General features: G+C 66.2%; 3 protein-coding genes across 7 annotated transcripts; all 3 read left to right on the top strand.

Annotated features, from left to right (window-relative positions):
* The first annotated feature begins 204 nt into the window (after positions 1–204).
* On the top strand, positions 205–10,022 carry MAN2A2 (mannosidase alpha class 2A member 2). Of its 4 annotated transcripts, none has more exons than XM_069798777.1 (24): positions 205–339; positions 1,002–1,156; positions 1,562–1,609; positions 1,759–1,903; positions 2,023–2,194; positions 2,948–3,075; positions 3,229–3,402; positions 3,737–3,923; positions 4,005–4,182; positions 4,359–4,561; positions 4,903–5,085; positions 5,280–5,394; positions 5,607–5,674; positions 5,854–6,019; positions 6,327–6,563; positions 6,671–6,793; positions 6,893–7,007; positions 7,103–7,236; positions 7,351–7,492; positions 7,725–7,858; positions 8,201–8,278; positions 8,615–8,809; positions 8,916–9,029; positions 9,489–10,022. In XM_069798777.1, exons 2-24 carry the CDS (start codon positions 1,025–1,027, stop codon positions 9,639–9,641), a joined length of 3,324 nt encoding a protein of 1,107 aa, XP_069654878.1. In that variant the 5' UTR covers positions 205–339; positions 1,002–1,024; the 3' UTR covers positions 9,642–10,022. The 4 variants fall into 4 exon arrangements, with proteins under 4 accessions (XP_069654878.1, XP_069654876.1, XP_069654875.1 ...); XM_069798775.1 differs by having other exon boundaries at positions 1,355–1,609; positions 8,919–9,029; XM_069798774.1 differs by having other exon boundaries at positions 1,355–1,609.
* An 813-nt stretch (positions 10,023–10,835) lies between these two features.
* On the top strand, positions 10,836–13,342 carry LOC138688282 (protein shisa-like-1). Its single transcript, XM_069799607.1, has 3 exons — positions 10,836–11,911; positions 12,680–12,893; positions 13,108–13,342. Exons 1-3 carry the CDS (start codon positions 11,755–11,757, stop codon positions 13,340–13,342), a joined length of 606 nt encoding a protein of 201 aa, XP_069655708.1. The 5' UTR covers positions 10,836–11,754.
* A 153-nt stretch (positions 13,343–13,495) lies between these two features.
* UNC45A (unc-45 myosin chaperone A) lies at positions 13,496–20,843 on the top strand. Of its 2 annotated transcripts, none has more exons than XM_069798756.1 (20): positions 13,496–13,635; positions 13,875–14,033; positions 14,684–14,720; positions 14,826–15,001; positions 15,104–15,196; positions 15,469–15,636; positions 15,913–16,081; positions 16,346–16,516; positions 16,647–16,818; positions 17,058–17,358; positions 17,541–17,635; positions 17,715–17,856; positions 18,050–18,190; positions 18,393–18,520; positions 18,728–18,794; positions 18,981–19,094; positions 19,458–19,573; positions 19,686–19,803; positions 19,902–20,057; positions 20,306–20,843. In XM_069798756.1, the coding sequence occupies exons 1-20, from the start codon at positions 13,624–13,626 to the stop codon at positions 20,564–20,566; spliced, it is 2,796 nt and encodes a 931-aa protein (XP_069654857.1). In that variant the 5' UTR covers positions 13,496–13,623; the 3' UTR covers positions 20,567–20,843. The 2 variants fall into 2 exon arrangements, with proteins under 2 accessions (XP_069654857.1, XP_069654858.1); XM_069798757.1 differs by having other exon boundaries at positions 13,510–13,632.
* The last annotated feature ends 29 nt before the right edge of the window (positions 20,844–20,872 follow it).

Below are 20,872 nucleotides of genomic sequence, written 5' to 3'. Positions count from 1 at the left end.
CATGTCCGGGTGCATCCCCGGGGCTACGAAGCGTTGACCGGGTCTGCCCCGGGGCTGCTGGGGGATGCCCGGGCCTGCTCCCGGGGCCAGGTGGGGGTGGCGGGGCCGTCCCCGGGAGCTCGGGGGTCCCGGCCGGGCCGGGTCGGGTCGGGCCCGCCCCGGCGGCCGCCCCGCTGCGCTGCCCGGCGGAGCCGCCTCCCGGCAGGGCCGGGGCCGGGGCCGGGCCCGGGGCCGGGCGGGCGGGGCGGCGGGCGGGGCCTGGCCCAGCCCGGCCGCGGCAGCCGGTGGGCCCGGGGCGGGCGATGTGAGGAGCCGGGACGGGCCGCGGAGCCGCCCAGGGTAAGAGCGGAGCGGCCGCGCCCCCGGAGCCGTCCCGCAGTGGGCGGCCCCGGCCCTCCCCGGCCTTCCCTGGCCCTCCCCGGCCCGGCCTGGGCCGCTCCCCTTCCCTCCCCGCGCCGCGCCGGGCCGTGGCGCAGAGGCCCCGGGCTACCCGGCTCAGCGGGGCCGGCGGGGCCGCCGCGGCCCTCCCCGGCCCCGGCCCTGGCCTCGGCCCCCCCGCGCCAGCCCCGCGGCGGGCCGGGCCCGAGGCGCCCCTGGGCCCGTGCAGCTCCAGCCCGGGCTATAAAGACCCGGCGCCGGATTAAGCGAAGTAGGACGCGGCGGGGGCGAGGAGGAGGATAGCGGGGGGGTCGCGGTGAGGGACGACGGTGGGCAGGCGGTGGGCAGGTTGGGCAGGTAGGCAAGGGGTGGGCGCAGGGTATGGGGGCACCGGGCTGCGCTGCCCGACCCCAGGTCCCGCGACAGGGCTCAGCCCGGGTCGAGGGCGCAGGGCAGGAGGCACTGTCCCCTCCTGTCCCATCCTGTCCTGTGCCCCCTGGGCCTGTCCTGTCCCGTGTCTCCCGGCGTCCCATTCTGTTCCTGCCCCTGTACCTGTCCTGTCCTTGGCCCCGGCCCTGTGGCTGGGCTGGCAGGGGCACCGAAACCGCTCTGTCCTGATGCAGGTCTGTCCCTGTGGCTCTCCGGGATGAAGCTGAAGAAGCAGGTGACAGTGTGTGGAGCTGCCATCTTCTGCGTGGCTGTTTTCTCCCTCTACTTGATGCTGGACCGGGTGCAGCACGACCCCACGCGCCACCAGAGCGGGGGCAACTTCCCCAGGGTGAGCGGTGGGGCTGTGGGGATGGCAGAGCGGGTGAGGGGGCCAGGGCCAGGCCTGCTCGGGGCCAGCCGGCACAGCCTGAGGCCTTTCGGTTGCCAGGGCCGGGGCTTGTTCCCTGCTGGTGTCAGTGCACGTGGGCGCCAGGACCCACCTGGCAAAGGGCACCGGAGGCTCTCACCATGGTGTCTGTGTCCCCAGAGTCAGATCTCAGTGCTGCAGAACCGCATTGAGCAGCTGGAGCAGCTGCTGGAGGAGAACCACGAGATCATCAGCCACATAAAGGACTCAGTGCTGGAGCTGACAGCCCATGCAGAGGGGCAGCCAGCGCTGCCCCACCACACACCCAATGGCTCCTGGGTGCTGCCCCCTGAGAGTCGCCCGAGCTTCCTCTCCGTCTCCCCACAGGACTGCCAGTTTGCCCTGGGGGGCAAGGGCCAGAGCCCAGACCTGCAGGTGAGGGGCCGGCATCTCGGCCCAGAGGCTCAGGGCCCATCTCCACTAGTGCGAGGGGGTCCATACCAGGGCATCCATGGGGTCCTGGCCCTACTCTGTTGGGGGTCTCAATCTGGTGTTGGCCCTGAGCCCTGTCTCCTACCCGGCAGATGCTGGCCGTGTACTCCCTGCTGCCCTTTGACAACCAGGATGGCGGCGTGTGGAAGCAGGGCTTCGATATCACCTATGAGCCTAATGAGTGGGACACTGAGCCCCTGCAGGTGTTTGTGGTCCCCCACTCCCACAACGACCCAGGTGAGCAGCAGGCGAAGGTGGGCAGGGGAGGGGAAGGGCTAGCCCAGCCACTGCTGCCCCACACCGCTGGCAGAGAAGGGCTGGGCCCCGCGCAGTGACCTCCCCACCTGCGCTGGCAGGCTGGATCAAGACCTTCGACAAGTACTACTATGACCAGACACAGCACATCCTCAACAGCATGGTGCTAAAGATGCAGGAGGACCCGCGCCGGCGCTTCATCTGGTCCGAGATCTCCTTCTTTTCCAAGTGGTGGGACAACATCAGCGCCCAGAAGCGGGCTGCGGTGCGGAGGTAGGACTGCCCGGTGCAGTCCCTGCCTGGAGGCAGGGTGCTGTGGGAGTTGCCAGCTGTGAGCATGGAGTGTGTGAGGGAAGGGCCCTAGGGAGAAGGCAGCTGCTGTGGCTGCAGTGCAGCGGCTGTGGGCTTCACACTGCTCACTGTGGGGTGCCTTGCACTGCCAGCAACCTCTCAGTGCCATGAGGTGTCAAAACCACAGCAGTATGGAGTGAGAGCCAGGGTGCTGCCAGCACTGGGGTCCTGAGGGGCTGTGGGAGGCAGGTCTTGCCCTGCACTGCTGCCTGTGCTCATGGGGCTGGGGAACTCCCTCTCGTCGCTGTAACCCTGAGCATGTGAGCACTGCTGCAGAGCCTGAGCAGTGCCAGCGCCTTGCAAGGCCTAGGGTACTGTCAGTGGGGTGGGTAACCTGGAAAGCAGGATTGTTTGGTGGGAGAGGGCCCCCTGGTCAGCCCCCCTCCCCCAGAGGGCGGGACTGGAGGACAGAGGGAACACGGGCTGCAGGACACAGCGGAGGGCATTGGCCTGTGTGGGGATGGGCTCTGGCTGGGGCCTTGGCCAGTGTGGTGCTGTGGAGGGATGTCTGTCCGCATGGGGACGGGGTGGGCAGTGGGGCATGGCAGCCAGGGGTTGCGGAGGCTGCGGGTGGGACCCAGGTGGCTCCAAGGCAGGAGAAGGCTCTGCCATGGACACAGAGCTCACCGCAGGGCTCTGCCCGGAGCTGATCATATCTTGTGTGTCCCCTTGCAGGCTGGTTGGCAACGGGCAGCTGGAGATGGTGACGGGTGGCTGGGTAATGCCGGATGAGGCCAATTCCCACTACTTTGCCATGATCGACCAGCTGATCGAGGGGCACCAGTGGCTGGAGAAGAACATTGGTGAGAGCTGGGCGGGATGCCAGGCAGGAGGGGCAGAGTGCTAGATGGGGGGCTGCTTGATGCGCTGGCAGGCACCCACATCCCTGGCAGGAGCCTCCTCACAGGCAATGCTGCTGGGCCCAGTGCGGGGCTGACAGGTCTCTGTGCCTCCAGGTGTGACGCCCCGGTCGGGCTGGGCTGTCGACCCCTTTGGGCACAGCTCCACCATGCCCTACCTGCTGAAGCGCTCCAACCTGACGGGCATGCTCATCCAGCGTGTGCACTACGCCATCAAGAAGCACTTTGCTGCCACCCAGAACCTGGAGTTCATGTGGAGACAGACATGGGGTAGGGGCTGCTGGGAGGTGACCGCAAAGGGGACCAGGGTGGGTGGCAGCAGGGAACAGCTACCAAGCACTTTCCTGTGGGGATGGCAAGCTGAGCACCAGGTGCAGTGTCTCTGCCCTGCAGTGGTTTTGCCCTGAGGGACAGCCCCAGGGTGACTCCCCAGCTGCCTCCAGGGGAGGCTGCTGTACTCTCTGTGCTCCAAGTGGGTGAGCTTGTGTGCCAGGTCTGCTCTACCCGAGCAGCCATCCCCATGCCCATGTGCCCATGGGCCCCCCTGCTCAGGGATAGGCAAGGGAGAGCCATTGCTGATGCTCATCTGTCCTTGGTCCCACAGATCCAGACGCCAGCACCGACATCTTCTGCCACATGATGCCCTTCTACAGCTATGATGTGCCCCACACTTGTGGGCCAGACCCCAAGATCTGCTGCCAGTTTGACTTCAAGCGGCTGCCGGGTGGCCGGATCAACTGCCCATGGAAGGTGCCTCCCCGAGCTATCACCGATGCCAACGTGGCGGAGCGGTGAGTGCTGCGGGGGCAAGTGGCTCTGAGCCCCATGGCCCTGTCTGGGAGCCAGCCTCACTCCCTGTTCCCCCACGGCAGAGCCCAGCTGCTGCTGGACCAGTACCGCAAGAAGTCCAAGCTGTACCGCAGCAAGGTGCTGCTGGTGCCCCTGGGAGACGATTTCCGCTATGACAAGCCACAAGAGTGGGATGCCCAGTTCCTCAACTACCAGCGCATCTTTGACTTTCTCAACTCCCGACCCAACCTCCACGTCCAAGTATGTGCAGGGAGGTCCGGGGCAACACAGGGGGCTGGGGTGAGCAGGGCCCCACAGACAGAGGTTGTGGGGAGGCCACCCACAGAGCCCAGTTGGAGGGTGGGCAGTGCTGGGAAGGCTGGTGGGAGCCATGGCATCTCGCCATTGCACTCAGGGCTGTGCGTGCCATCCTGCAGGCGCAGTTTGGGACGCTCTCTGACTACTTTGACGCCCTGTACAAGAAGGTGGGCATCGTGCCGGGGATGAAGCCGCCCGGGTTCCCAGTGCTGAGCGGGGATTTCTTCTCCTATGCGGACCGGGAGGATCACTACTGGACAGGCTACTACACCTCCCGCCCTTTCTACAAGAGCCTGGACCGGGTGCTGGAGGCCCACCTCCGGTGAGGGGGAGTGGGCTGGGCCCCGGGGCAGGGGTTGTGTGCAGGGGGGGCACAGGCGAGGGTTGGCCGGGCAGCACCTGGGAGCCCTGGCAGTCCCCCGGTCTGTGCCCAGCTGCCAACGTGCTGGGGGTGGCCCAGGCGCGGCCCAGGCAGTGCCAAACCCTCGCCCAGCCCCAGGGCAGCACGTGCCCCCACCTGCTCTCCCTGAGGCCAGGCCCATGTGCATGGAGAGCGTGCGGACTGGGCTGGCTGCTCCCCCTCTGTCCTCCGTCCTGGCACTGCTGGGCCCGGAGCTTTGGGGCGCCAGGACAGGGACCCTCGGTGACTCTGTCCCTGCACAGGGGGGCAGAGATCCTGTACAGCCTGGCGCTCGCCCACGCCCGCCGTGCTGGTGCTGATGGCAGGTACCCGCTCTCTGACTACGCCCTGCTGAGCAATGCCCGTCGCAACCTGGGCCTCTTCCAGCACCACGATGCCATCACCGGCACCGCCAAGGAGGCTGTGGCAGTTGACTATGGAGTCCGGTGCGTGCGGGGGGCTGGGGTGCAGCCCTGAGGGGCCTGTCTTGGATGGGGGCTGGTGGGCACAGGGCTGGGACCGTGGTTGGGCGTGGGGGGTCCTGTGGGGGCCCTCTCCTTGGAGGAGGTGAGGGATGTTGGGGGGATGCTGAGAGAAAATGGGGGACAGTCCTGGGTGGCTCACTCTGCCTGTGCCCCAGGCTGCTCCACTCCCTCACGAACCTCAAGCGCGTCATCATCAATGCTGCGCATTACCTCGTGCTGGGGGACAAGGACACCTACCGCCATGACCCTGCTGCACCCTTCCTCAGCACGGTGAGCAGCACCCTGCCCCTTGGCTTCCCGCACCCCAGCACACTGGGCCATGCTGGGGCAGCTATCCTCATCCCCCCAGGGAGCACAGCCCTGCCTGCCCATTCGGTGCTGGATGGGGGCCCAGGGAAAGGGTCCCAGCCTGTGCCTGTGTCCCTGGGCCAGGCTGGCAGGGGTGGTGGGCACACCCCACCTCTGACCGCTTCTCTCCCCAGGATGACACGCGCCCCAACCAGGACTCCCTCCCAGAGAGAACAGTGGTCAAACTGGACGCCTCGCCCCGGTAGGGGCTGCCTGCCTTGCTCTTGGGGCTTGTGTGGCTGTAGAGGGGCAGTGAGGGGGGTACCTGGGACTCTGTGAAGCAGTGGGTGGGTGCATGGGACCCGTGGATGGTGTGGGGCATGGGGCACACAGGATGCCATGGGGCTGGGGTCACCATCCCTGTGTGACCCCACCCCGCAGGTACCTGGTGGTGTTCAACCCGCTGGAGCAGGAGCGCCTGAGCGTCGTGCCGGTGCTGGTGGACTCCCCACACGTGCGTGTGCTCTCCGAGGAGGGGCAGCCACTGCCTTCCCAGCTCAGTGCGCACTGGGGCTCCGCCACTGACACGGTGCCTGACATCTACCAGGTATGGGGTGCCCCAGTGCCACTGCCTGCCCCCATCCTCAGCTTGCTCAGCCCATGTGTGCCAGCCTCCCGCCCTCGCCCCATGGCCAGAACACCCTGTGAGCCCTTCTCTGTGGCAACAAGTGTTCCCACACCACAACACAAGCTCCTGCTGCTTGTGAACCCCCAGGCCCATGTGCACATCCCCCCTGAGCAGAAGCCCCAGAAGTGCCGAGCCGGGGTCTTTGCCCTGACGACAGCCAGCAGATCCCCACGTGCTGACTGCTCTCCTGCGGAGAGGCTGGCTCAGGTCTCCATGCTGTCCGCAGGTATCTGTCCTGGCCCGCCTGCCTGCGTTGGGGCTGCGTGTGCTGCAGCTGCATAAGTCCTTCAACAGCCATGGTGCGCTGAAGTCCTCCGTGCGCCTGTACCTGCATGGCCAGGACTTGGCCGTGCGCAAGCAGGAGGCTGTACCCGTGCACGTCTTCCCGGCCACTGCCGAAGACTTCTGCCTGGAGAACCAGCACCTGCAGGCCTGCTTCTCGGGACGCTCAGGCTTGCTGCAGGCGAGTGCAGGGGTCTGATGGGTGGTGTGGGGGTCAAGGAGGGGAGGGGGACACAGCACTGCCTCATGCAAGACGTGCTCACCGCTGTGCTGGCCCACACCCCACAGAGCATCCGCCGAGCTGGGGAGGAGCGGGAGCAGAGGGTGAGCAGTGAGTTTCTCGTCTACGGCACCAGGACCTCCAAGGACAAAAGCGGAGCCTACCTCTTTCTGCCTGACGGCGAGGCCAAGGTACAGGCACCACCTCTGCGAGCCAGCTGGCAGCCGTGCCCACGGCCATCTAACAGTCCTGCAGGCAGCAGCCTCAGCGCAGCCTTCCTTCCCCCACAGCCCTACGCCCCCAAGGACCCCCCAGTAGTGCGGGTGACGGAGGGACCCCTCTTCTCAGAGGTTGTCAGCTACTACCAGCATGTCCAGACCGTGGTGCGGCTTTACAATGTGCCAGGTGAGACAGTGCGAGGCTGTGCCAGGAAGGTCACTGGCCCAGGGGTGCTGGGCAATGCTGCCTGTGAGGCCCAGCCCCTCACTGCCTGCCTGCAGGGGTGGAGGGCCTGTCCCTGGACGTGTCTTGCCTGGTGGACATCCGTGACCACATCAACAAGGAGCTGGCCCTGCGCTTCAGCACTGACATCGAGAGCGATGACGCCTTCTTCACAGACCTCAATGGCTTCCAGGTATCCGACAGCTTGGGGAGGGACAGCAGCTGCCCACAGGGGGACAGTGCCCTGCCACCTGGCACTGGCCACCGCGGGAGCCACCTCCAGCTGCTGACCTCTTTCCCTCGGCAGATCCAGCCCCGCAGGTACCAGCGGAAGCTGCCACTGCAGGCCAACTTTTACCCCATGCCCGCCATGGCCTACATTCAGGACATGCAGAGCCGCCTGACGCTGCACACAGCCCAGGCCCTGGGGGTCTCCAGCCTCAGCAGTGGTGAGCTGGGGCTGCGGGGCTGTGCCTCGGGGGGCCTGCTGCAGAACTGGGGCTGCCCTTGGCATGGGATGCTGGGGAGAAGGGTGCTGTGGGCTGGGCACAGGGTGCCATGGTGCTGCTGTCTCTGGGGGCTCCCCAGCTGCCCCCAGTCCTGTGGGAGCATTTCCATCTGTGGCAGCAGAGGTGGATGGCTCCTGTTAAAGCCCAGGGCACTGGGACCTGCTCTCTGCAGGTCAGCTGGAGGTGATCCTGGACCGGCGCCTCATGCAGGATGACAACCGGGGCCTGGGCCAAGGGCTAAAGGACAACAAGCGCACCTGCAACCGGTTCCGCCTCCTCCTGGAGCACCGTGCCACTGCCAACAAGGTGCATGGGCTGTGAGGCCACAGGACGGGGGTCGGGTGCAGTGCCGCTCGCCCAGAGAGCCCAGCCCTGCCTTGGGATGGAGCAGGGTGGAGGTGTCTGCAGAAAGCCACGCATGAGATGGATGCAGGGTCTCCTCCCCTCCTGCCCCATGGCCGTCCGGCCATCGTGCTGGCACTGCACAGGGTCGTGCTGTGCCTGGAACACGGGGGTGTGGGGAGGGTGGGACCATGGAGTGGGGTTTGTCCCTCAGATGGGGTGCAGAGCCACGCTGCCCTCGGAATCACCGTGTTTTTGTCCCGTCCCCTTGCTGCTCTCTATGCATGCGCCATGTCACCCGTTCAGAGCTCCAGCTTCTTTTCCAAACTGGCCTCCGTGTTTAAAGCCTTGGGCTTCCCCGGCACCAGGACTGGCAGCCCAGAGGTAACAGCCGGCCTGGCCCCACTGTCTCTCCCTGTCTCGTGCACTAGCTGCTAGCAACTAGCCTAGCCAGGCCCTGTAGCAGGCCCATAGTCTGACCATCGGCTAGCTGGGGTCTGGTGCAGGCTGCCCAGCCAGCAGCTGCCCTCTGTGTTTGGGTGCTGGGGAGGGGGTCAAGCCTGGGTGGGTGCAGCTCTGAGTGCCCTATGCTGGCACGTGCCTATTCTCTGGGCGCTGCTGAAGAGGCTGCAAGGAGCGGGAGGTCCCATGGGCCCTGTCCAGGCTCTGCCTGGCCCTGCTGCTCCCCTGGCCTGTGCTGACCCACGTGCTCTTTGGCAGGTGCAGGATGGCCGCCCGATCAGCTTCCCCTCCCTGCTGAGCCACATCACCTCCATGCACCTGAATGCTGAGGCCCTGGTCATGCCTGTGGCCCAGGAGAAGCCGGCCCCACCAGCCCTGCACTCCTTCATGCCCCTTTCCACCACCCTCCCCTGCGACTTTCACATCCTTAACCTGCGGATGCTGCAGGCAGAGGTGAGCTGCGCCCCGCAAGCGAGGTGGGCATGGCTTGGGCAGGACTCTCCGGGGGGGTATCGCACCCACTGTCCCCAGCATTGCACCTCACACCCTGTTTCCCCGGCAGGATGACTCACTACCCTCAGCTGAGGCAGCCCTGATCCTGCACCGCAAAGGCTTTGACTGCAGCCTGGAGGCCAAGAACCTGGGGTTTAACTGCACCACCAGCCAGGGAAAGGTAAGACCGGGCTGCCACCTCCACCTACTGCTGGGTCAGAGCTAGACTGGGGCCCCCGGCATGTCTGGTGCTAGGCCTGCCTCCTGCATCCCGTACTCATGCCAAGCCAGGACGGAGGCTGGAGGTGGCCCCAACTCGCCCAGCACCAGAACCTGTGGCTGGTCAAGAATCCCATGGTGCAGCATGCAGCCCTGTTCTGTGCCTTGCCCAGGCAAAGCTGGAGGATGTTGGTTTCTCACAAAGTGGGTCTGGAGCCTTCCACGAGTCCTGCATCCCTTAGTGAGGAAGGGCAGAGCCTGGGCTGGGCTGGGTCAGCGTGGTGCCCTGGGTGCTATGGGAGGCCTGTGAACTGGCTGCTGGCACAGTGCGTGTGGGGTTGCCCTGTGCATGGTGCTGTGCTGCCAGGCACCACATCCCACTTTTCCAGGCCACCCACCCTTCTCCCTCCTCTCTCCCTAGCTGGCCCTGGGCAGTCTGTTCCAGGGGCTAGAGCTGGGCTCCCTGCAGCCCACTTCACTGACTTTGATGTACCCGCTGGGCACAACCTCCAACAGCACCAACATCCGCCTGGACCCCATGGAAATTGCCACTTTCCGCATCCGCCTGGGGTAGCGTCTCCTGGAGCGGGAGAGAAGCAGACTGGCTGGGCAGCGTGGGAGCAGCTGCGTAGCCCAGCAGCACCAGCATGGCCCGGGAGAGGCTGGGCCAGCAGGCCCGTGGCTGGCAGGCGGGCGCTGGGCAGGAGATGCCAGACTTGCAAAGGCTGCTGCCTTCTAATTTATTAGTCCTGTGTTCTCGGATAGATTTCAGAAGCGAACTGCTGTGGCAGGGCTGTGCAGAGGCTGCTGGATGCTGCCTGGGCATAGAGGCCACAGGCTGGGCACTGCTCCGAGCAGAGCACAGCTGGCAGGGGCAGCGGGCCAGGTTCTGCTGCTGCTGGCAGGATGGGCACAGCTGCCCTGCATTCACACGGCTGCCCAGGAGGGTGCCCACCCTGGCATCTTGGGGCAGAGGCCCATGCTGGCACCTGGGCTCCCCCTAACCCACGGGGCAGCATGGGGGCTGCCAGGAGCCTGGCGGGGTTGGGGCAGCTGGCCAGGGAGGTGCTGTGGACTGGAGACTGAGCTCGCCTGGAGCTTGTAGGAAACATGAAGCTGTTTCCAAGGGCCCTGCTCTGTGTCTGGTTTGTGGTTCTCACATTGGTTGCATGGGGAGGTGGGGACATGGGGCAGCACCCCAAGGCAGTGGGGAGGCAGGCTCGGAGCTGTGGCCAGGGCCAATCTGGGTGTGCTGGGCAGGCTGCTGGGGCTGTGCCATGCTCTGCCCCATAGGGTCCCTGCCCCACCGGTGCTCCAGGGACTGAGCCAGGCATGGGGCCCCAGGACACCTGTGAGAGGCCGGTGGCACAGCCAGGCCCAGCCGTGCTTGGGGGCAGGCAGCGCCTGGTGCTGGCAGGAGCAAGGGGCACTGGGTGCAGACTAAAGCTAGGCAGCTCCCTGTGCAGGCAGCAACATCCAAGTTAAGCATGCGAATGGTGTCTTCCAAATTCAGTGCCTTTAGCCTCCTTCCAGTGTGAGCCTGACAGCCTGGTCTCCACTGGGGCTGCCAGCGGCTGACAGGCAGGTGCTGACAGTCACTGGGGACCTCCTGGCACCCCAGGAAGGGGGCCTGGCCTAGCAGGGAGGGGATGGGGGTACATCGTCTGTTGCAGCACCTGCATGTGCACTCCTGAGCTGCTGGGGCGAGCGCCTGGCACAGCAGTCTCCTGGGGCTGGGGCGTGCTGGCTGCTCTCAGGGATGAGGGCCGTGGAGCGCTGCCCTGGGGCACTGCTGCCGTGCCGGGCTGGCCAGAGCTGTGACAGAGGGTGCTCTGGCATCTCAGGAGCCTGGGCAACCTGTCTGCTGTGTGCCCCAGGGGCTGGGGGAAGCCATGTCCCCGAGAGCATCCTCCTGGTTGCTGTGGGGACCGCAAGGGCTGCTGAGCTTTCCTGTCTCCCCCGGGGCTAATTACTGCTAAGGAGTGCCAGCAGTGAGGGCCATGGCCACCTGTGGGGAGGGCTGGGTGAGGAGATAGTGCGAGCTGAGCTCTGTCTTTGTTTCCTGCACAGCCTCCAGCACAGCCCACATCCCACAGGCTCAGCCATGGCCCCAAGAACAGGCAGAGTGCATAGAGCCAGCATGGACTGGCCCCGGCAGCTCGGCCCCTTGCACTGCCCCAGGGACGGCCAGGCATGGGGCAGGGCAGCAGGGCAGGACCCCAGGCCTGGTGCATGGCTGGGGATGTGAGCATCCTGCGGGGCTGTGCCAGTGAGTAGGGGACCATGGCCCTGCACTGGCACTGTGTGCCACTGGTGGCTCTGGCAGAGGCCAGCTAATGGCATGGCTGGCAGGGGGCCAGGCTACTGGCACAGGGCCCGCTGCCCGCTGGGGCTGGGCTGCTGAGGGGCTGCAGCACAGCCTGCCTGCCCATAGCCCCGGGGCCCGGTGCTCACCCCAGCCTGGCCTGCGGCCCTCGTCCGTGACACTGGGATCCCCAGATGGGCTGAGGTGCCCAACCAGAGCCCATGGACTGGCAGCCAATGCCCCACTGCGGGGTGGGGAAGGCGCCTCCCGTCCTGCACTTGGCCCCTGAGAAGCTCATTAGTGACGTTCCCCGCCTCCCGCCCTGGTCCCTGCGGAGCGGGCAGCGAGTGCAGGAGGCTCTAATGGCTCCAAGCGGCTCTTGATGGGCCGTGATGGAGGCGGGAGCAGGAGGGGCTGTGGTTTCTGCCTCTGCCGGAGCCAGAGCTGCCACTGCCCAGGGTCGGCCGGGAAGATGCTGGGTGGGCTCCTACTCTGGCTGCTCCTCGCCACGGCTCTGTGCCCTGGCCTCCTCGGGACAGGTACAGCCCCGTTCTTGCTCCTCCTGCTCCCTGAATGTGTCCTCTGTGTCCCTGCTGGGGTCTCATCCCTTGTGGACTGCTCCCCAATGGCCCCTGAAGGAGGCTGGGGGGGAGGTCTGTGCTGGGAGACGGTGGTCTGCGCTGGGGATGGGGACCCAGGTGTGGTGGTGCCCGGGCTGGTCTCACTGCAGCATGTCTATGGGGTGAGAAGTGCTGTCCCTGTGGGGTGGTGGGGAACAGGGAGGGCATTCAGCAGGAGGAAATCGGGGCTGGCCTGGGGGCTTTCCCCTCCCCTCTGCCACCATCATGCTCCTTGCCCATGTTTGCCCTTGCCGGGGCGATGGGGTGTGCCAGAGGTCACGGCACACATGGGTCCAGGGCCGCCAGCAGGCAGTGATGGGTGGGTGGGTCTGTGCTCAGCTGGTGCTGCCCGTTGGCCTGGAGCGCAGCCACAACCGGAGCCCACTCTGAGGCCTGAGCCAGGGGCTCCTTTGCCGTGGCAGCGAGGCCCCACGGGGCTGTGGTGCTTCCAGCCCCGCCCGGCCCATCGCTGCTGGGGCTGGGGAAGGCTCTGCTCTGCAGCGTCCCTGCAAGGGCCACCTCACTGGAGCTGGCAGCCCATCCCAGCGGCACTGCGCCAGCTGCCAGCACGCTGACTCGCCTTGATGCAAGGGCGAAGCCCAGCCAGCGCCCCACTCATGGGCTCTGCAGCACCCTACAATGGGGGCTGAGCCCTGGCACTTGCCAAGCGCCTGCTCCTTGCCCCAGTGTCGGTGCAGAATCTGCACCTCTGCGAGGGCTACGCAAGCCCCGACGGCCGCTACCACCCTGGCTTCTACTGCCCGCGGCTGACTGACCCGGCCGGCCACCGCTACTGCTGCCGTGCCAGCCCGCGCGCCCTCAAGTCCTGCTGCTCTCAGCTGGCCCTGGAGGCCATCACCGGGGTGAACCTCTCCAGCCTGGCCAGTCCAGGCCTTCTCCGGTGAGCCGGTGGCAGCCTGGCTGTGGCACTCGGGGCCATGGTGCCTGGGAGGTGCTCAGGGGCGGCAGGGGCTCCCAGCGCACGGCCCTTGGGGCTGGTGTGGTGTCACCCCAGGGCCCAAAACTGGCCCTGACTGGGCCCTCCCTGGCTCAGGGGTGCCAGTGGGGGGCCGTGGCCACTCCCTCCTGAGCTGCCCCCCCCGCCCCCCCCGCAGGAACCCGCTGGCTCTGCCCTTTGTGGGGCTCTACGGGCTCCTCGTCCTCCTCCTCATGGCTGTTGACCTCTTCCACTTCTACCGGACCCGCCGCTGCCGCCTCGGCCGCCTCCTGCCCCGCGCCTGTCGCCCGCCTTGCAGACCCCCGGGGAGGCGCCAGCCCCGCTCCCGGCCGCCCTGCGGCCGCCGCGCCCCCGGGGGGCTCTCGCCGCCGCCCCCCGGCCGAGCCTGCTGAGGGGGGGCCGCGGGCAGGGCGGGGCGGGGGCCCGGGGGGTGGGGGGTGCGGGGGGGGGCTGGGCCGGGTCGAGTCTCCCGGGAGTATCAGCGGGGCACGGGGGGGGGGGGGGGGTGGGGGGCGGACACACACGCACACGAGGTCGCACGTGGCCGGTGCCGGCACCGCCAGGCCGTGAGGCGGCGCTGGAGGCTCCCGCCCTCCTCACGTGACGCGGGCGGTGGCGTCCAGGTTCCCCGGGCGATCGCCGGTGACGTCGCGGGCGCGGCGAGAGAGGCGCGATGGAGGAGGTGGTGAGTGAGCGCCGGGCGGGCCGGGGCCGCGGCCGGGGCGGGCAGGGCGGCTGCGGCCGGGGCTGGGCCTGGCGTGACGGGGGGCCGGTGCTCAGCGCCCGTCCCGGGGCGGCCGGGGGTGGCGGGGCCCCTGTCCCAGGGGCCCATCCCCGGGGCGGCCGCTTGGGGGGGTCGGGTCAGGGCCGTGCCCAGGTCCCACCCCCCCCGGCACGCGTGTCCCAGCCGGTGCCCGTCGGCAGGTGACGGCGGGGCAGCTGCGGGAGCGGGGCAACGCGCTCTTCCAGGCGGGGGACCACGCCGCGGCCCTCGCCGCCTACACGCAGGCGCTGAGCCTTTGCGACGGCGAACCGGAGCGAGCCGTGCTGCACCGCAACCGGGCCGCCTGCTACCTGAAGCTGGTGAGAACGGGGCGGGTGTCTCACCGCGGGGTTCCTGCGGGAACCTGCCCGGCTGCCCCGGCCTGCTGGGGCTGTGCTGCTGGCGGCTGCCCCGGCCCATCCGCCTTCACTGGCTGCGCTGGGAGGCCCTGTCGGTCCCCGGGCAGGGCGCAGTCGGTCCCGTGTTTCCTCCGTGCACCTTTTCTCCTGTCCCTGCCCGCTGTCCCATGCTGCCTCACCTCTTGGGTGGACTGTCGGGGCCAGGGCAGGGCACTGCCATCCCTGCCTGGGCTGTGTGTATGCACTGGGGCTGTTCCCCAGGCAGTCACAGCGTCTCTGATCTCCCACCGTGGAACTGTTTCTGAGGCAAGGGGGACCACAAGGAACTTCAGGGGCTCAAGTAGACCGGGAGCACTTGAAAAGCATCGGGGACCCTAGGGCTCCTCAGGGACCCCATGAGGGTTGCGTTTTGGGAAGGACAAGATGTCCTCTGGGCTGGCTTGCTGTCCTCAGTGATGCTGTTCCCATCCTCAAACCGCACAGTCCTTTTCCCTGCTCTCCTTTCTAAAGCAGTAGGTGCTGCCTCTGCCTGCAGCAGGCTGGGCTGAGCAAGGCCTGCATGGGCAGTGCATCAGGTGTTTCCCTCTCGCTGCCTTTGTCTCTCTCTGTAGGAGGACTACGCCAAGGCAGAGGCTGATGCATCTAAAGGTAATGTCAGTGGTGGCTGGCAGGGGACTGGCCTCTGTGCACTGCCCATCTGGGCAGACCAGAGCAGTCGAGGGGCTTTGCAATAGATCCCCTGCTCATCCGCAGCCATTGAAGCCGATGGCCGGGACATGAAGGCACTGTTCCGCCGGAGTCAGGCGCTGCAGAAGCTGGGCCGCCTGGACCAGGCTGTCAGCGACCTGCAGCGGTGCATGAGCCTGGAGCCCAAGAACAAGGCCTTCCAGGAGGCCCTGCGCGCCCTGGGGAGCAGCATGCACGAGAAGGTGAGCGGGGAGGCATTGTGGGGGCTGGGGCCTGCTGTGGCCCCCCTGTGCATGTGGTGGACTGAGGAAAGTGGTAAGGGCTGAGTCACTCTGCTCTCTCAGATGAAGACTATGTCCTGCACAGACTCGAAGGTGGCGCAGATGTTCCAGATCTTGCTGGATCCTGAAGAAAAGGATGCGGACAAGAAGCAAAAGGTCTGAACTTGGGAGAGGAGGGCAACATGGCTTGGTTGGAAGGCAAGGAGGGGAGGAACGGTATTCCCAGGTCAGCACCGCTGGCTTGAACGGTGCTGCCCAGCAGAGGCCGGGCCTCCTGCCAGCAGAACGTGCTTCCCGGAGATTGGGGGTGGAAGGCAGGTGCCTGCAGCCATGCTGGCTGCCCAGCCGGCTCCTGCTGGGGGGTTCCCTGTGCATGGTGGGCTGTGTTCTGACGGGCAGGTGACTTAGACAAGACTCTCCTTTCGCAGGCTGCGCAGAATCTGATTGTGCTGGCACGAGAGGAGGCTGGAGCAGAGAAAATCTTCCAAAGCGATGGTGTGCGGCTGCTGATGCAGCTGCTTGACACAGTTAAGGCCGACCTGATGCTGGCAGCCCTGCGCACCCTGGTGGGGCTGTGCTCTGGGCATCGCTCCCGGGTAGGTCCTGCCGTAGCCCAGCTCTCATGTGTGACAGGGTCTGGCCCAGGGGAAATCGATGCTGGGGAGGCTGCGAAGCGTGTCAGGCAGGGGAGTGTTGCTGGCTTCTGCCTGTGGCTGGCTGCAGCCCCGCTGAGCAGAGGAGTTCTGAGCTGTCACCTGCCAGGCCTGAGTTTGTGAGAGCCTTGTTGTGACAGGGAACCATCCCGATAAGGTGCTGGGAAGCACCAAGGCTTCCCCAAAGTCTCCAGCAGACAGTTGTGCTTGTACCTGCAGACCACGGCCATCCTGGCAGAGCTGGGGGCCCCTCGTCTCTCAGCGGTGCTGGGTGTGGAGCACGAGCAGGTTTCCCTGGCTGCCTGCAACCTTCTGCATGTGATGTTCGATTCCCTGAAGGAAGGCCTGCAGAAGGACTTCCGTGGCAAGGAGGATGCAGTGGTGCTGGGTGAGTGCCTGCCACCCTGGCTGGCTGGCGTGGGGTGGGGAGAGCACTCCGGGGAGGCTCTGAGCTGCAGCGGGTTTGTCTCCTGCTGCCCGCCTTTGTCACTGCTCCCTGCCACAGAGCCAGGGCTCTGGTCCAGGGCTAATATGAGATTGAGCTGGGAGGCAGGAGCCCCTTGTCATGGTAGCAGCTCCTGCCAGCCTTACCATGGCAAGGTTGAGGCCTGTGCCCAGGGTGCTGACTCCTGGGCACTGTGTCTTCTGGAAGATTCTTCCAAGGACCTGAAACTGTTGATCAAGCACCTCCTGGAGCTGCTAGCACTGGAAGGGGCTTCTGCGCATGGCCGTGACAATGCCCTCAACCTGCTCATCAAGGTGGTGCCCAGGAAGTCACCGAAGGAGACCAACAACAGCATGAGCCTCTGGGTGATCGACCAGGGTGAGCAGAACAGCCAGCAGCATCCCGCTGGGGCATCGTGCCTCTCTGCCTCAGGGTGCTGTGTGCCTCGGTTCCACCTGTGCACCCCGTTTTGCTCTTAACTGGGTGTTTGATCTCCATGTCCTCCTAGGCTTGAAGAAGATCCTGGAGGTGGGAAGTACAGTGTGTGGCACCCCGGGCAGCCTGCCCGTGACAGAGAACAGCCGGATGAGTGCCTCGGTTCTGCTGAGCAAGCTTTATGATGACCTGAAATGCGATGCCGAGAGGGAAAACTTCCACCACTTGTGCGAGGACTACGTGAGGTGACCCAAGGCGTCCATGGGGGCAGAGCAGGCAGAGCGGGGTTTCAGTCTCGTACAGCCAGCAGCCTTCTGGGGAAGTAGCAGCCCCCCTATCCCCAGACCTTTTCATTCTTAGTGATAAAAGCAGATTGCAGACCCACCAGAGACCCGCTGTGGTGGGCTTCAGTGGAGGGGGCCGTGTGTGGCTGAAGGCTGTGGGTGGGCTCAGCCTTATCCTTCCTGGTGGTCTTCCCCTGCAGGAGCTGGTTTGAGGGGCACGAGCTGGCTGGGAAGCTGCGGGCCATCCAGACGGTGTCATGCCTGCTGCAGGGCCCCTCAGATGCTGGGAACAGGGTGCTGGAGCTGGATGGGATCATGGACAGCGTGCTGTCCCTCTGCGCCTCCGTCTGCGAGGCCCACCAGCTGGTAGCGGTGGAGGCGCTGATCCACGCTGCTGACAAAGCTAAGCGTGCCTCCTTCATCACCGCCAACGGTGTCAGCCTGCTCAAGGAGATCTACAAGCACAGCGAGAGAGACAGCATCCGCATCCGAGCGCTGGTGGTGAGCACGCCGGGAGCGTGGTGGGATGGGAGGAGCAGCAGCTGTGCTGAGCCCTTGGGTGGTGCTGGGTGGGCTGTGGCTGCAGGGCCTACAGCGCTGTCCTCTCCCTGCTGGGGGTCTCTCAGAGGCACCTTGGGGTGACCGTGGCCATTCCTGCTCTGACGCCCTGCTCCTGACTGCAGGGACTCTGCAAGCTGGGGTCCGCCGGAGGCACTGACTTCAGCATGAAGCAGTTTGCTGAGGGCTCCACAATGAAATTGGCCAAGCAGTGCCGCAAGTGAGTGCTGCCAGCTGTGGGGCACAGGGGAGCCAGGCAGGGTGCCCCACAGCCTGGGCTCACGGGGCCCTTCTCCCAGGTGGCTCTGCAATGAGACGATTGATGCGGGCACACGGCGCTGGGCAGTGGAGGGCCTGGCCTACCTCACCTTCGATGCGGATGTCAAGGAGGAGTTTGTGGAGGACAAGGCAGCAATGCAGGCCATGTTCCACCTAGCCAAGGTGTGTGCTGAGCGCCGTGGCGGCGGCCCTGGGTGGTGGGCACCATGGCACTAGGGAAATGTGCCGGAGGGGGTTGTGGGGCTCACACTGTGGGGCTGGGGTTTGTGCAAGGGGCCCAGTGGTGCTGAGTGGGCTTGAGCTCTGGCCTGTTCTCTCCATCGTGGGTGTGATGGGTGCCCTGTTATCGCTGCAGTCAGAGGACAGGAGCGTGCTCTACGCCGTTGCCTCCACATTGGTGAACTGCACCAACAGCTATGACCATGAGGAGCCAGACCCCCAGATGCTGGAGCTGGCCAAGTACGCCAAGCAGCACATTCCAGAGCAGCACCCCAAGGTAAGCAGGCCACGGCTGTTCTCAGGAGCTGCTAGGAGCCCTGGCCCCAGAGGAGAGTGTGTGGGTGGGCAGAGCCTCCGGTCCTGAGTGGGGACAGGGCGTCCCTGGGGCCTTCGGGGTGAGGTCAGAGGCCTTGCAGTGGATGGCAGCAGGTGGCAGGCTGGTGGCACTTGAGCCGAGCAATGACCTGCCTCTGGGACAGGACAAGCCGGACTTTGTGAAGCGCCGGGTGCGGAAGCTGCTGACGGCTGGTGTGGTGTCAGCTCTGGCCTGCATGGTGAAGAGCGAGAACCCGGCACTCACCAACTCCTGCCGGGAGCTGATCTCCAGGTATGGGTGTGCTGGGGGGGTGGCAGGGAGGGAGCTGGGTTCTGAGGCTGCTGGTGCACTTATGTGCCTGTGGTGAATGCAAGCTCCCAAGAGCAGAAAGGGGGTGTCTGGGAGTCTGGCATAGCCTGCGCCCACTGCGGGTGTCTGGGTGCTGCTGGGACCCACTGCGGTATGTCCCTGACTCCGCTGCTCCTGCTTTGTCCCTAGGGTGTTCTTGGCGCTGGTGGAGGAGGCGGAGGACCGGGGTGGTGTGGTTGCACAGGGAGGAGGCAAGGTGAGGATACAGGCCCTGCTGTGCTGCTGGCCTGTGCCATGTAGCGGGCTCTGGGGAGGGCTGGGGCTCTGTAGGGGTGGCTCTTGTTTGGCAAGGATCGCACTGGCTCCCTCGTACAGGAGACTTGAGGAAGCTGGGGCTGCTGTGACCTCGCTGCAGGACTGGCTGCTGTGTCTCTGCATGCAGGCTCTTATCCCACTGTCCCTGGAGGGCACCGAGGTGGGGCAGACCAAGGCAGCTCAGGCCCTGGCAAAGATCACCATCACCTCCAACCCAGAGATGGCGTTCCCTGGAGAGCGGGTTAGTGTCACCGCTGTGGGCTGGGGGTCTGCCAAGCAGGGCTCCTGCAGTCAGGGCTGCACAGGGGCTCGCATGGGAGCAGCAGCAGGGACGTGGCTGCAGCTGGGGCTGAAGGCCACAGGGCTGGTGAGCCAAGGTGGGATCTGAGCTGCAGGAACTGCCAGCATGGGTTTCCCCTTCCCTGGGGTGTGGGAGGTGGCAAGACCCCTGGTGTTCCCCACAAAGGCCCAATGGCTGAGGCCTGACCATGGGAGCAGTTCTGCCTTTAGTCTGGGCTCAGGGCTCCCTGTGCCCCCTTCTCCACAGGGTGCAGAGTCCCTGCCCCTCGCTCGGGGTTTGAGCCCTGCACTGCCATCTCCACAGATCTATGAGGTGGTCCGACCCCTGGTAAGCCTTCTGCACCTTCAGCGCACAGGCTTGGAGAACTTTGAGGGGCTGATGGCGTTAACCAACCTGGCTGGCATCAGCGAGAGGCTGCGGTAGGGGCGGTGGGGCCAGCAAGGAGCTGGACCGGGTGGGGGGAGAGAGGGGGCTCTGGCCTGGGATGTGTGCTGCCCTGGGCAGGGAGTGCTCATGCACACCCTGCCACAGGCAGAAGATCCTGAAGGAGAAGGCTGTGCCCATGATCGAGGGGTACATGTTTGAGGAGCACGAGCTGATCCGGCTGGCTGCGACAGAGTGCATGTGCAACATGGCTATGAGCAAGGAGGTGAGGGCTGAGCCAGGGTGGGCTGGGCGTCTGCGCTGGGCTCCCAGCCCCCCAGCGTCCCCCACCCTCCTCCTCCTCCTCCTCCTCCTCCTCTGCAGGTGCAGGAGCTGTTTCTGGCCGAGGACAGTGACCGGCTGAAGCTGATGGTCCTGTACAGTGGGGAGGAGGATGAGAAGCTGCGGCGGGCAGCCTCAGGGACCCTGGCCATGCTGACCGCCCTGCACCCCGCCATCTGCAAGCGGATCCCTCAGGTGGTGAGTGCCTGGCAGTGGGGTGGGGGCACCTGGCACCCCCTGGGACCGCACCCAGTGTCCCATATTCCCTCCCACTCCTGTCCTGGAGCTGTATCCCAGTGCTGGCCCTGGGAGATGGGGGAACCTATCCTGACCTGAGGCTGATTCTGAGCCAAGGGCTGGGGGTGTTGGGGGCCAGCAGGGCTGCAGGGAGCTGGCCCCCCTTCTTGCAGGGGGCAGTGCTGAGCATGGCTCCGCTCCCCCTGCAGACGGTGCACTGGCTGGAGATCCTACAGGCCCTGCTGCTGAGCCCCAGCACGGAGCTGCAGCACCGCGGGGCCGTGGTGGTGATGAACATGATGGCGGCCGAGCGGGAGGTGGCGGAGCAGCTCATGGCCAGCGAGATGCTGGAGATCCTCTCGGTGCTCGCCAAGGACAAGGACAAGCCACGCGTGGCCCAGGCGGCCAAGGAGAGCCTGGCGCAGGCGGTGGCTTATGGCCTCATCAAGCCCAACCCCGGCCAGGAGTGAGGGCCTGGTGGGGGGCTGCCCGCACACGCTGCTTCGGGCTGGCACTCGCTCACTGCCCCGGTGGGGGGGCTGCCCGGGGGGGGTCCCGGCTGCCTGCTGGGGCTGGCACACTGCTGCCCCGGGGCCGCGGCTGCGCCTGCCCAGTGCCCCCGGGGCGAGGGGGAGGATGGGGCTCGCCGCTGCCTCTGCCACCGTCTGCCTTAACCGGGCGGGCCGGGGCCCTGCACGGCGGCAGGCCCGCCCGGTGACACCGCACTAAAGCTGCTCTTGGACCACGGCCCGGTCTCCGTCCCTCCCTCCCGCCGC

Source organism: Haliaeetus albicilla, chromosome 12, assembly GCF_947461875.1.
Source record: "Haliaeetus albicilla chromosome 12, bHalAlb1.1, whole genome shotgun sequence".
NCBI classification, from domain to species: Eukaryota; Metazoa; Chordata; class Aves; order Accipitriformes; family Accipitridae; genus Haliaeetus; species Haliaeetus albicilla.
The sequence above is the reverse complement of the archived record's forward strand: the minus strand, read 5'-3'. Positions and strand labels throughout refer to the sequence as shown.

Coding starts and splice junctions, on each gene's coding strand:
- LOC138688282 (XM_069799607.1), top strand. CDS start 11,755: ATGGGCCGTGATGGAGGCGGGAGCAGGAGGGGCTGTGGTTTCTGCCTC. Junction 11,912..12,679: donor CCCTGGCCTCCTCGGGACAG/GTACAGCCCCGT, acceptor TCCTTGCCCCAG/TGTCGGTGCAGAATCTGCAC. Junction 12,894..13,107: donor GCCAGTCCAGGCCTTCTCCG/GTGAGCCGGTGG, acceptor CCCCCCCCGCAG/GAACCCGCTGGCTCTGCCCT.
- MAN2A2 (XM_069798774.1), top strand. CDS start 1,025: ATGAAGCTGAAGAAGCAGGTGACAGTGTGTGGAGCTGCCATCTTCTGC. Junction 5,395..5,606: donor CTGCACCCTTCCTCAGCACG/GTGAGCAGCACC, acceptor TTCTCTCCCCAG/GATGACACGCGCCCCAACCA. Junction 8,810..8,915: donor TGCGGATGCTGCAGGCAGAG/GTGAGCTGCGCC, acceptor CTGTTTCCCCGG/CAGGATGACTCACTACCCTC.
- UNC45A (XM_069798756.1), top strand. Junction 17,636..17,714: donor TTGGCCAAGCAGTGCCGCAA/GTGAGTGCTGCC, acceptor CCCTTCTCCCAG/GTGGCTCTGCAATGAGACGA. Junction 18,521..18,727: donor TGCCGGGAGCTGATCTCCAG/GTATGGGTGTGC, acceptor CTTTGTCCCTAG/GGTGTTCTTGGCGCTGGTGG.